This window comes from Rhipicephalus sanguineus, chromosome 10 (assembly GCF_013339695.2).
Source record: "Rhipicephalus sanguineus isolate Rsan-2018 chromosome 10, BIME_Rsan_1.4, whole genome shotgun sequence".
Taxonomy (NCBI): Eukaryota; Metazoa; Arthropoda; class Arachnida; order Ixodida; family Ixodidae; genus Rhipicephalus; species Rhipicephalus sanguineus.
The window spans coordinates 68119129-68133506 of NC_051185.1; the positions used below are offsets into that span (position 1 = coordinate 68119129).

The 14378-nt window shown below is 51.8% G+C and overlaps 1 protein-coding gene across 1 annotated transcript; it reads left to right on the top strand.

Moving 5' to 3' along the window:
• The first annotated feature begins 5151 nt into the window (after nucleotides 1–5151).
• Nucleotides 5152–13599, top strand: LOC119406469 (uncharacterized). Its single transcript, XM_037673217.1, has 3 exons — nucleotides 5152–5569; nucleotides 6209–6388; nucleotides 13499–13599. Exons 1-3 carry the CDS (start codon nucleotides 5152–5154, stop codon nucleotides 13597–13599), a joined length of 699 nt encoding a protein of 232 aa, XP_037529145.1.
• The last annotated feature ends 779 nt before the right edge of the window (nucleotides 13600–14378 follow it).

Genomic DNA, 14378 nt, shown 5'->3' on the forward strand with positions numbered 1-14378 from the left:
TCGGCCCCGTTTTGGCTGGCGCAAACACATTGAGCACGTCAAATATAAGGCAACACGCGCTCTTGGGATGTCACGTAAGCTTGGTCACCATCCTTCTGGGCTACGCAGAGACAAGCTACTTATGATTTATCGGATGTATGTTCGACCAATTTTAGAGTTTGGTTGCATATTATACTCAGGGGGGCCTGCATACAAGTTTCATCCCCTGGTTCTCATAGAGCGAGAGGCCCTTCGAAGTTGTCTAGGGGTACAAAAATTTACAGCAAACAGTATTCTATACCTAGAAGCCCGAATCCCCACTCTAGTTTGCAGATTCCGCATTCACACCGTCAAAATATAGTTAAAAATTTTTGAGTCCTCACAAAGTCGAGTGCAGTTCGTATTCGTAGCTGAATCGTCAACCTTTTTTAATGAGCCTTGGTCTCGAGTATATAAGCCACAAGTTTTGTTCGTACAGGACCAACTAGAATCATTAAATGTTAACATACGTGACATCGTAGCAAACGATAAATCATCGGCAATAGCAAAAATTGAATTTGATGATATATTCCCATCTAATGCCAAACTCTTACCTTCTAGAAATTTAATAGGATTGTTAAAGGATCATTTAATTCGATCGCGCATAGATAACATAATTGCCACTGATGCATCCATGTGCGAAGAGAAAGCGGGAGTGGGCGTATTTTCAGAAGCTTTATTATGGTCGCACTCCTTGCGCCTCCCAGATTATACTCCCATATTCGAAGCTGAGCTCCTCGAAATTATTTTAGCCCTTCGAAAACTACCAGTAAATAAGTCATCAGTTGTTATAGTTACTGATTCGCTGACAGTATGTACATCTTTATCTTCTACTGCTTCTGAGTCTCCCGTTCTGAATGCATTCACTTCCTTAATCCCAAAAAATTTGAGTACCGTGTGGTTGGTATGGGTCCCAGGTCATTGTGGCATACTAATAAACGAGATGACAGACACTTTCGCGCGGCGGTCTCTGTGTGGTCCTATTTTGTCCATTGTACCTGACACAGCTTTTATTACTGATTCGAGATTTCGGAAGTATTCTTAATTTCAATATGCCAAAAGTATGAAATTACCAGTTCCCAAATATGGTCATCTTTCATTCGGCTGGAATAATAAATGGTGTCCCACTCGAAGACTGGAAGTGGAATGCCCTGTTAACTTATTCCTTAACAAAATTTGGTACTCCAGTCTTCCTTTCATTCATTCATTCATTGTTTCTCATATTGTGGTATTATCCTGCACCTTATTCCATATCCACAAGTCATTCTTAAAACTTGGTTTCTTCCTTCGGCGATTGATTTATTCCTCATTCTTTATATATATATTTAAATTATTAAATTAACCGCCGGTTTCATGGCCGATTCCCCGTAGTGGGTAAGAGCCAACAAATGGGAACAAGCAAACAAGCAAGCAAGACTGTCGCTGTCGTGCGCCGTCGCCGAGTGCCCGCTAATAAAGGTCTTGACAATTTGGTGGAGAATGCTTTGCCCTTTAAACAACTACGGTCCGCATTCGATGCCCTTGGAGCTTCGATCCCGTACCGTGCCTGCTACCATGACTCAAAACAGCGCCCAGCAAACGCCTTCTCTTGCACCGACGCCATGTCCAGGTTTCCCCCGCATCTGCGACCCTCCTGTCTTCACCGGCGCGGATGGCACCGACGTCGAGTACTGGCGCACGATTTACGAGCGTGTGAGCGTCCCCAATAAATGGGACGAGGCAGGCAAACTGAGCAACCTCGTTTTCTACCTCGCGGGTGTAGCAAGCCTATGGTACAACAACCACGCATCCGATTTCGCTACGTGGTTTGTTTTCAAGACCGCCATCATCGACGTGTTTGGCCGCCCTTCCGTTCGCAAGCTGCAAGCCGAACAGCGTTTACGCGAACGAACCCAGCACTCCGGCGAGTCTTTCACGAGCTACATTGAAGACGTGCTCGACTTGTGCAAGAAAGCGAACGCGACCATGTATGAAGCCGACAAGATCCGGAACGTCATGAAAAGTATCAACGACGATGCCTTCACCATGCTGCTTGCCAAAAACCCTCGCATTGTGGCAGAGGTCATCACACTGTGCCAAAGCTACGAGGACCTGCGCCGGCAGTGGCTGATGACGCGTCGACCTCCATCACGCGACGCCGATCTCGCTGGCTTGTCGGCCGTGTCGGACCACTCCGTCTTACTCGCCGAGATCAAGTCATTCGTGCGCGAGGAAATTGCCCGCCAGTATTCTCTACTGGCCTTCTCTCACCCGCAGCATGTTGAACAGCCGTCGACTACACTGCTGCCTCCCCTACGCCGAGCTATTGAGCAGGAAATCGCGGAGGTCATGCCGGAATACCACCAGCCCCCTCCGGCGCCTGCGCCGCTCTGTTACGTGCAAGTTGTATCCAGGCCGCCCCCAGCGCTCCCTGTGGTGCCCGCGCTAACATACGCCGGAGCCATCGCCAGGCCTCAGGCCTTCGAAGCGAGTGTGCCGGCTGCGTACGCCGACATTATCTATACGCCCCAACTGCAGCCCACCATGCAGTCGTCATATCAGCAGCTGCCCCGTCCCACGCGTCCTGCGACGTGGATGGGACCTAGCCCGGAACACCCATGGCGCACTTCCGACAACCGCCCGATCTGCTTTGCGTGCGGTTGCGCCGGTCACGTCGCCCGCTATTGCAATCGCGTGTAGCCGCCTCGAGTCGGATCAACCGTCACCAACCAGTCCAGCCGCCCGTATTCGTTATGACCCGCCGCCGCCTATGACACCGACGTCACGCCCAGGTCCATTTACCTGTCGTTCACCGTCCCCACAACGCCGCTCACTGTCACCGATGCGGCCTCGTCCGGTCGCACGAGACCAGGAAAACTAGTCGTCGCAGGCCAAGAGGCAAGGGCTGCGATGCTATCGAACTGCCAAAGCCCTCAGCAAAGCCCATCAAACGTAGTAGACGTGTTTGTGGTGTGCTCTCCCTCTGTACAGACGTGCTTGTGGTGTGCTTGCGGGCTCTTCCTCCGTACAGCCAGCGCCCAAAATATTCACCCGATAGCGGCGTGCACAGCCCGTGTCATCATTCAGGAAGCTCTGTACGCCGTCGAATTCATCATAATTTGTTCATGCTCTCACGACGTCATCCTGGGATGGGATTTTCTCGCCCGTCACGGCGCCGTAATTCGTTGCGCACCAGGCGAAATAGAGCTCTGAACATTCTCAGATTTGACGCCGGTGGAGAGTCCACCGGCTGCGACCAAGGTACTCGTCAAAGACGACACCACAGTTCCTGCAAACTCGTCAACGGCTGTGTCAGTCTATTGCACCGGTCTCGCCGATGCCGTGGCACTCCTTTCTCCATCTGACAGCTTTTTCACTAAGAAAGGCTTGTTCGGGCCCTTTGCGACCGAGCAAGTCATTCAGGGCAACACCGATATTTTTGTTACGAACCCATCCCCGTACATTGTTAGGTTGGTGCAAGAGAAATGTCTCCGCAGAGTGGAAGCCCTCGAAGACGCACAAGTTATGGACGCACCGGGTGACCCGCACTGCACCAGCTCCCGTTCGCTCAGTGCTGTTTCCACATCTGATTCGTCACCCGCTGATGTAGTTGTTTTCTCGATTGCTGAAAACCTTACGTCGGTCGAGCGTACCCAGCTTCTATGCCTGTTGGAAGAATTTCGTTCGATGTCGCACAAACTTCTCTCGGCCGCACGTCTGCTGTCATGCATCGCATCGACACTGGCACCCAACCACCACTGCGGCAACGTCTATATTGCGTGTCGCCAAGAGAGCGTCGTGTAATTAACGAGCAAGTCGAAGACATGCTTCGCCGCAAAGTTATTCGACCCTCAAACAGCACGTGGGCGTATCCTGTCGTTCTCATTGCGAAGAAAGACGGCTCTGTGCGGTTCTGTGTGGACTACCGACGACTCAATAAGATCACCCGTAAGGAGGTTTATCCCCTACCTCGAATAGACGACGCCATTGACAGCCTCCAAGGAGCAGAGTTCCTCTTTGCAAAGCTCAAGGAGGATGCTAATGCTGCGACCAAGGTTGTCAAAACGGACCTGAGGGTTGATCGGATGGATGCACGTCTCGCGCATCTCTTAGAGGCAAAGAATTCCATCCTGTCCCGATGGAGGACGCAAAGGCTCAATCGCAGACTTCGAAAGAAAATTGCGGAAATCAATCGCGAGATCGAGGCGTACTCTATTGAACTCTCCAAACAGCAGTGGAATGAAGTATGTTCTTCGGTTGACGGACAGATGAGAGTGGGGGCCAAATGGAACCTCCTCAAACACTTACTTGATGAGTCACAGTCGAAGGGAAATCAGAGATTGGCTATTGACAGAATCGTTCACAACCAAAAAGCTAAGGGAATATCCGAAAAGGCCCTTCTGAAGAGATTAGCGGACAGCTATCTTCCGCTGGGCCCTTCCGGCAGTGCGGATTATCCGCATTACAGGGGTGGAACGGTGGAGGAGCTGGACGCTCCTTTCACTGAAACAAATTTGGGCGGTCCTCCACGAGCTCAACGGACGCTCTGCCCTGGGCCCGGATGGAATCTTAAATAAGCTCTTACGTAACTTGGATGGCAAATCCGTCGAGAAGCTTACCGAGGAAATCAACAAAATCTGGGAGACGGGGCACGTCCCCGAATCCTGGAAGACAGCTTCGGTAGCGCTCATCCCAAAGCCAGGCAAGCCTCTAGCGCTGGAGAACATGCGACCCATCTCGCTTACGTCCTGCGTGGGCAAGGTGGCCGAACATGCAATCCACCATCGGGTGTCCGAGTACATAGAAAGCAAAGAGCTATTTCCACAGAATATGGTAGGATTCAGACCTGCACTATCCACACAGGACGTCATGCTCCTTATAAAGAGAAAAATCATTGACAACAACACTAGGGATACTAGAGGCATACTAGCTCTAGACCTGGCCAAAGCTTTTGATAATATCTCGCACAAGTTTGTGCTTGAGGCAATTTCGGATATGGGTCTAGGACAACGGTTCCATGCATACGTTAGCTCCTTTCTCAGGGATCGCAGGGCTACCATTAGAATCGGTCAAATCCAATCCGCAGAATTTACCTTGGGAGCGAGAGGTACCCCACAGGGGGCAGTTATCTCTCCTCTACTCTTCAATATTGCCATGAAGGGCCTCTCGGAGCGACTCGCTACGGTGCGCGGAGCTAACCATGCTCTGTACGCGGACGATATCACCGTGTGGTGCATGGGAGGGTCCGACGCCGGGGTAGAGCAGGCCCTTCAAGAGGCACTAGACATCACAGAGAACTTTCTAGTCGGTTCAGGCCTGAGCCTGTCATCGGCCAAGTCTGAGTTATTACTATACAGACCCACCCGACAAGGGCTGAGGAACCTCACTTCTTTAGAACAGATTCCCATAGCTTTACACAGACGGGCTGGGCAGAAAATACCCAGGGTGGACTCCATCAGGGTCCTCGGACTCCTGCTAGAGTCCAAGGGGGGCAACTCACGGACTATAGCCCGCATCACCTCAAAGACGGAGAACATGCTTAGGCTCATACTCAGGGTTTCGAACCGCAGGGGTGGGCTGAGCGAGAGCAATCTCCTTCGGCTCTATCATGCATTTCTCATGAGCCACATTAATTATGTCGCGTCGGCGTTGCACTGGTCCAAAAGGGAAGAGGCAAAAATTGATACGCTAATGCGCAAAAGCATAAAGCGAGTTCTAGGCTTGCCTATCCACACCAGTACCGAGAAGCTCCTACAATTGGGCATACATAACTCCCTCTCGGAGGTGATCGAGGCCCAGCAGATGGCTCAGGTCGTGCGACTATCGTCCTCGCGGGCTGGTAGGCGCATCCTGGAGTCCATAGGCTGTGGTCCGACGGAGACTACCCAGCGTAATGTGACACTACCACCTTTGATCAGAGGCACGTTTCTGGTAGCTCCACTTCCAAGAAATGTGCACCCACAATACAATGTAGGGCGCCGCATTGCTCGCGCTCGTTCTTTATTAAAATCGGTTGCAGACAGTCCGGATCTCGCGACCTTTGTCGATGCAGCCCAGTACGGGCGTTCGGATCGCTTCGCAGTGGTCTCGGTCGATCATAGTGGCACACTCCTATGCTCTGCCTCGGTTAGAAAGGTTTCGGCAACGGTGGCTGCGCAAATCGCCATCTCCATAGCAATGAAGGACCCATCGCGTCCAAATGTCTTTACAGACTCGCGTTCCGCAGCTAGGGCTTTCGCCTCTGGCTCGATCTCGCGTGAGGCAGCGGCCATCCTCGGCTGTGAGGGAGCTGTCGGGTTTCACACCATAACATGGTTCCCGGCCCACATGGGGGCCAACGTACATCCCAATGTCCCCAACGCCAATGAGTTTGCCCATGACCGTGCGCGAGGTATCGCTCACCGCGGCGGTCCCGGTGAATTCGCAGGCGGGGACGCCGGAAGATACAGAGACTCGCTACTCACTTTCCACGAGATCATGACTCATTATCATCTATCTCGGAGGGCTTTTCCACTTCCTCATCGTAAACTTACTCGACCGCAATCGTCGGCCTTCAGGATGCTCCAAACGGGGTCTTTCCCTTCGAGGGGCAGGTTCAGTCACTTCTCGCCCAACATCGAACCGCATTATCCGGACTGCGGAGAGGCGTATTGCTCATTACCTCATATGCTCTGGCAATGTCCTGCGTTACGTGACGCAGAGTTCAACAAAGAAGAGGACTGGGAGGAAGCCCTTAACAGCGGCGACCTTTTGGTTCAACTTCGGGCTGTCCAGAGGGCCTGCGAGAGGGCGGAGGGCCACGGTCTTCCGGTCCCTACGTAGGAGCGGCCCGCGACTGCTACGGATTCCCCCTAAAAGGGGGCGTTACAACGCAGTTCCCCAGGACCTGAATAAAGTTCTCTGTCTGTCTGTCTGTCTGTTTTCATCGCTCGATTTGCGCTCAGGGTAATGTCAAGTCCCCATGGCTGATGACGCTCGACCGAAGACAGCTTTTGTCACACCCGACGGCTTGTACTAATTCAAAGTCATGCCGTTTGGGCTGTGCAATGCGCCCGCGACCTTTGAGCGCATGATGGATACCGTTCTGCGCAACGTGAAATGGCTTAAGTGCCTGTGCTACCTCGACGACGTCGTCGTTTTCGCCCCGGACTTCTCAACGCATCTTCAACGCCTGCGGCAGGTTTTGACACGTTTGAGCGACGCTGGGCTACGACTGAATCTAAAGACGTCCCGATTTCCAGCACGGCAGCTGACGATACTAGGATACGTCGTGTCCAAGGACGGCATCCTCCCCGATCCATCAAAGCCTCGGGCCGTGACAGCGTACCCCAAACCTACGTCCGTGAACGAACTGCGCAGTTTCGTAGGACTATGCTCCTACTTTCGGCGCTTCATCCGGAACTTCGCGACTATCATATCACCGCTGACGAAGCTCCTTGGAAGTAACGAGCCCCTCAATTCGTGGTCGGCAGAGTGCGACGACGCCTTTGCAAAGCTCCGTCGTTTGTTGACGTCTCCTTCCATACTACGCCACTACGACCCTACGGCCCCTACAGAGGTACACACGGACGCCAGCGGTGTTGGCCTCGGTGCTGTCATTGCGCAGCGCAAACCTGGGTTTCCGGAATATGTCGTCGCATATGCAAGTCGTACGCTTACTAAAGCCCAGGCCAAGTGCACCGTCGCGGAGAAAGAATGCCTGGCAATCATCTGGGCCCTTACGAAGTTCCGACCTTATTTGTATGGTCGCCCATTTGATGTCGTCACCGACCATCATGCACTGTGTTGGTTGTCGTCTTTGAAGGATCTCTCAGGGCGTCTCGCCCGTTGGGCACTTCGCCTGCAAGTCTACGACATCCGCGTGCTGTACCGCAACGGATGCCAGCATGCTGACACCGACGCCCTGTCGCGCTCTCCCGTGCCTGACGACAACAATGCCCACAGCTCAGTGTCTCACTTTGCCGTTTCTTCCATCGACGTTCACACCATCGCTACCGAACAGCGCAAGGATCAATGAATTGACTCACTGATAGACTTGCTGACTGATCCACCGTCCACACCATCCACTCGCGCGTTGCGTCGTCAAGCCCTCCATTTCGCCGTTCGCGACGACCTGCTCCACCGACGCAATTACAACGGCGACGGCCGCCAGTGTCTACTAATAATACCCCGCAGTCGGCGTTCTGGCATATGCGAGTCGTTTCACTCTGATCCGCAGTGTGCACGCTATGGGGCATCGAAAACCTACCACTGTATTCGCCAACGGTACTTTTGGCGGGGGATGTACCGCTACGTGCAGAAGTTAGTTCGCTCCTACATCGATTGTCAGCGCCGTAAAACTTCAACGCACCTGTCGCCGGCAGGTCTGAAACCTCTACCTTGCCATGACCGACCGTTTGGGCGCGTTGGCATCGATTCGTATGGGCCACTTCCTTTAACGTCGGCTGGTAACCGCTGGGCCATCGTCGCTGTTGACCACCTTACGCGATACGCCGAAACTGCCGCCCTCCCAGCGGCTACGGCGCGCGATGTTGCCTCCTTCCTGCTCCGCCAATTCATGCTGCGCCATGGTCCACCCCAGGAGCTGCTCAGTGATCGAGGCCGTGTCTTCTTGTCGGAAGTCGTCGAAGCCATTCTCAAAGGGTGCAGCGTTGTTCACCGCAAAACTACTGCTTACCACCCGCAGACCAATGGCCTCAGCGAACGCTTTAACCGCACGCTCGGCGACATGCTCTCCATGTACGTCGCCTCCGACCACATAACTTGGGATGTCATTCTGCCCTTCGTCACGTACGCCTACAATACCGCCCCTCAGAGCACTACTGGTTTCTCACCATATATTTTATTGTATGGCAGTCTGATAACTGAAGTGGCCGTGCGTGAGGCGAAGTGGCGTAATCGTGTTTGAAGTGCGCGCCACAGAGGCCATCGAAGAAGACGACGCACGAAAATCGGGGAACGTGATGGTTCGAAGTAGAAGGGGAAGAAGTGAGGCAGAGGTGGCTGGAGGTCAAAGAACCAGGGCGTGGGAGCAGTGACCCGTCGGGTTGCGGACTCGAGGTCTCAGCAGGCTCCCACCTGGGACCATACCAGTCGTCCTTGCGCTTCGGGCCTGGCGTGGGTGAAACGTCGCCAGGACGTTTCCGCCAGGCAAGTCCAGCATCTACGGCAGCGAGCGCCGGCCAGCGTTCGAGATGGGCAGGGCAAACGCCTTGCGGGCTCCAGGTCAACGACCTCCGCAGTGAGCCGCGTTCTTGGCTGCGGCTGTCATCGGACGCACCGTTCTACCCCAGCGTCGGCCGTCCCTTCCCAGCGTCGAGTTTGCCGCCGGGACTTGACCACCGCTTTCCTCTCCGGTGAACTCTTTCTGGTTTTTGTACTATGCCCTTGTGACTCTTACTCCAGCATTCCAAGCATTTGTTAATTTTTTCTTACTTCATTTATTATTAGACCTTTCTAGTCTTTTGTAAATACATTTTTTGGTGTGATTGCATAAACGGCCTCGTTATTGTCCCGATGACGGTTAAGTCATCGTAGTTCTTTTCACACAAACACGAGCACGTCGTTTAGAGCTCTGTCTCGCCATATACAGCTCGTTACATTAACCCGACGGGTCACTGCTCCCACGCCCTGGTTCTTCGACCTCCAGCCACCTCTGCCTCACTTCTTCCCCTTCTACTTCGAACCATCACGTTCCCCGATTTTCGTGCGTCGTCTTCTTCGATGGCCTCTGTGGCGCGCACTTCAAACACGATTACGCCACTTCGCCTCACGCACGGCCACTTCAGTTATCACAGGCAGGCACCCGTCGCACACAATCGACACAATCCTTCCCTACAAGCCGGATCGATCTGAATGTGCGCCTATTTCTGCCACAGCCAGACTTGCTGAGGAGTGTCGCGAGCTCTCCAAGGCCTTTATTACGCATAACCAAGAGCGGCAGAAAAGCATTCACGGTGACATCACCAGTTCTGCGCCCACGTTCCTTCCTGGAGCGCTGGTATGGCTCTCGGTCCGTACCACTGCAACTGGCCTCTCTTCCAAACTACTGCCCAAATACAAAAGCCCCTACCATGTCGTCGAACGCACATCCCCGGTCAACCACCTGATCGAACCCATCGAACGATCTTCGGACACGCGCCATCGAGGGCGCGACATTGTCAACGTGGCGCGCCTGAAGCCCTACCATGACCCGCTCATAGTGACAAGCTGCTAGGTCGCCAGGCGGATCCCTTTTCTTACCTGGGGTAATTGTAGCGAAGCGTTCCTACTCAGTAATGGCTCGTCCTCTCGAGCGCCTTCTAGTGGGTCGTACTCTTCTCTGAGAGCACGCCCCTCGTGCAGAGAGTCGGCCCCGCTTTGACTGACGTGCGCCGTCGCCGAGTGCCCGCTAATAAACGTCTTGACACATGCTACAATATACAGGGTGATCAAAGATAAGGTTATTGGTTTTCTTAAACTTTAGCGCTGCGAGGTAACATAAAGACCACCTCTCAAAATAATTTATGCATCCAGGGAAACAAAAAGTGATAGGACACTTATCGTTGTCACCCGCCAAATGAGCTAAGATCGAATAATGAACTCTTCAGTGACTGCAGCAAGCGGGCACGTTTGTATGCAAAACATAGAGGCAGTCGTGCTTCTGCACATTTCTACTTGGCCGAATTCTTCTAGGATGTACGTGCTCCTGTATATCTGGCTGCAGAGCTCAATTGCAGTTCGCATGATTACGCACGCATGACAGTGAAGACTGCCTCAAACCACCGCCATAACGTAACGCGGCAGTTGCGTGCTGCGTTTCATTAATCTGACAATAGATTAAGCGCATAGGCAGAGATGATAATGGCTACCCTTTTACTACAACCTGGTGATATGGAGGCATGACTGCGCTTCACATCAGGGAGAAAGTTTGCGTCGATCCTCACTGCCTTGCATGCGTAATCATTTAAACAGCAATTAAAGTTTGTAGCTCGTATGTCGGCGCATGGAAATGCTAGAAGAATTCCGCCAAGTAATGCTGTGTCGTAAAGCGACTGCCTCTAACTTCATACAAGCATGCCCGCTTAGTGGAGGACGCTTGAGCCTTGCCTCCAAGAGTAGAACATGATAGCGTAATCGGGCCCCGTGCGCATCGCCTTATCAATGGCTAGCCTTACTTCCGTTCTCGGTGCATGCCTCAGTCGTACCGCAAGAAAACGAACGTCCGTGAGCGTAACATTGGCAGTTTCAAATTATACTAAAATGCCTGCAGTGGTGCTGTGCCCACTACGCCACAATTCTTCCTTTTGCGAATCAGCGAAGGGCCCGTTATAAGGCAACACGCGAACCCACGGAGCTGTTCACTTTGTTGATGTGTTTGCTGCTCATGAGTAAATATGTCTGAGTGCTTTGTAATGGGTGGGCCAATAAAACACTCATTCGTTGCGCAAATCACATGTTTTGACGCCTGGCGCGATTCTCCGCTTCTGCCATGGAACATTATGAGCGTTAAGGAGGCTCCTTCCACTACATGACATTCATATCATGTTTTTTTTTTCTTTTTGTTTTTCGAGGCAGTTTCAAGCAGTGGCATAGCTCTGTAGTGGAACACCTGCTTGCCACGCAGAAGGTCTGGGTTCGATTGTCACTCGAAACGGAGATTTTTATTAATAATTTTATTTGCATAATTCTAAATTTTTTGGCCACGGACAACGCTGATTTTTCGCTCACAACCAACGACACCGACACCAATACCGGAATTTCTGCGATACCCTTTGTGAGCAGTGGGACTCATATGTCCCACGTTTTACAGCGAAAGCTGTTATGAGATCATTTCACCGGCCGTTTTTGGTGCCGTAGTTGTCCGCCGCCGCCGCCGCCGCCGCCGCCGGTGTCCGTAACCAGTATCGCTCGAAATAAGAAAAAAAACGAAATAAGAAAAAAATTCCAGGATGGAACGAGGTTCGAACCTCGGTCCTCTGCGTGGGAGCCCAGTATTCAACCTCTGGGCCATGCCGGTGCTTGAAACTGCTTTGCAAAAAGGTCCTACACAGGCTTCATGTCGGGAAGGAACCACATTAGCATATGCAATATAGCGTGGTAGAAGAGTAAAATAAGCACCAAGCGTCGCACAACGCGAATTCTGTAACCAGGCGTCAAACAATGCGAATTGCGCAACGAGTAGGTTGTTGAATGCTTCTAACCCATTACAAAGGGCTCTGCCATAATTCTTCATCGTCATTAGACACAGCATCAATAAAGTGCGCATAATGCCTTACAGGCATTTAGCAGGTACCACGGCTCTCTGTAGAATGACGAAAAATGGCACAGTGCCTGCTGTCCTACTTCTCAAAAATTACAATGATTTATAGCGTAGTGGGTTCCTCGCACGTGCACTTGTATTGGTTGCCAAAGAAGCCCATAAGCGCATGATCCATTTCCTCGGGGTCTCAGTAAAATTACAATGATTTATAGCGTAGTGGGGTCCTCGCAAGTGCACTTGTATTGGTTGCCAAGGAAGCCCATTAGCGCATGATCCATTTGCTCGGGGTCTCAGTAAAATTACAATGGTTGATAGCGTAGTGCGTTCTTCGCAAGTGCACTTGTATTGGTTGCCAAGGAAGCCCATAAGCGCATGATCCATTTCCTCGGGGTGTCAGTAAAGTTATTCGCCCCCCCCCGTCCCTCTCCCACGTCATCGTATGTTATGCAGCATGACGGGAAAGGGAAATAGTGACCGGGCGTCACCCAATGGAAATAACATAACTGGTGGGCCGTTTAAAGCTTCCAACCCATTACAAAGGGCTGAGCCATAATTCTTCATCGTCATCAGTCGTTGCGTCAACAAAGTGCACATAATGTCTTAAAGACCTGTAGCTGGTGCCTCGCTTCTCCGCCGAATGACGAATAATGGCTTAGTAGGTGCTTCCCAACTTCACAAAAATTGTGATTTATGGCGTAGTGGGTACCTTTCTAGTGTACTTGTATTGTAGCACCAAGAGAGCTTATCAACGGGCTCTAGAAACGCCGCTCTTCCAGCTTTCGCTGTGACTGTGCTGCGGTTTCAGCGCAGGCCTGGCGTTTTTTCTTCACCCTTCACCATGATCTGTTTCTTACAACAAAACCACTAAATCGATTGCTGTCAGTCTTTTAGTGCGACTGCGTCGATGTTCTAGAAAGCGGATTTGGTAGTTGTTTTTATCGTATTCACAAGGTGCCAGCTCATGCCCGTGTTCCAAACGAACCATTTCGCTTGCAAGCGCTGTATCCTTTCTTAATCAGTTTTTAGCGCGCTCTCCACCCGATTCAGCATGAGCGGTAAGCTTGAAAAGTTTATTTCATACTCAGGAGTTCCTAAATGTGCTATTACAGTGGTTTTATTCGTTCCTACCCATACATTTTCCTCAAAACTTTGTGCAATGCAAAGTTGACAACCTTTCTGTGATATATTTCCGAAAGCGTAGCCAGCCTAACAGTGTGTGCAACTGATTGCAATCTCCAGTTTTCGTTCTGCTTCACGCAGGAAAGTCTCTTCCAGTGGAGGAAGCAGTTGAGCTTCCTCCGCGTACAAAAATTAGACTGTTGCAGGCCGAGAACCCACATCTGCCGCTCGAGCGCCGTTAGCAAGTGTACAATGGATACTAGGTTGAGTTTTTTGTGTGTGTGTGTGATGGAGAGTAGGTATTTGTAGGCTCTGTCATTTGCGGTTTGTAAGGCAGCAGCAACCTTGCATAAAAAATAAAGGTACTTTTTTTCTGAAACGACTGCCTCTCAGTGGTCAGTGGAACACATATGTGCCCCTTTTTTCCCGAAAACCCTTAACAATCGAGAGCTCAAAGTTTGTACATAATGTCACGGGAATGAGGATACACTGAAAAGACAGAAGCGGGTATACTATATGTACAAGTAGCTGTGCCACTGAATGACTGCCAGCATCTCGCGCCACGTTCAAGCTTCTTCTTTGTTTCTTCATCCCTGGGTTGTCTAACGGTGCAGAATGCCTCGTAACATCAACCCCGGCGGACAGAGCGCCGTGCCGGCGAATGCTAAGTCATTCAGGACAGTGTAATAGTGCTTGTGGCGCGACACTTGAACGACAGCAGTAGGTGGTGTAGCAGAAGAAGACGAACGTGGAAGGACGGGAGTGATGAGGTAATCGACGTCGTTGACCTTGCGGAGAACTTTGTAGGGCCCTGTGTAGCGAGGGAGGAGCTTCTCGCACAAGCCTTCGCGTCGACACTGCGTCCAGAGTAGGACAAGAGACTCAGAAGGGTAGTCGACTTCGCGGTCCCGCTTATCGTAGCGCACTTTTTGTGAGGCCTGAGAAGCACAGAGCCTAGTGTGAGCGATCCGGCGAGCCACGCGGGCTCGAAAGCGACGTCCTGAGCATACATGGTCGGTAC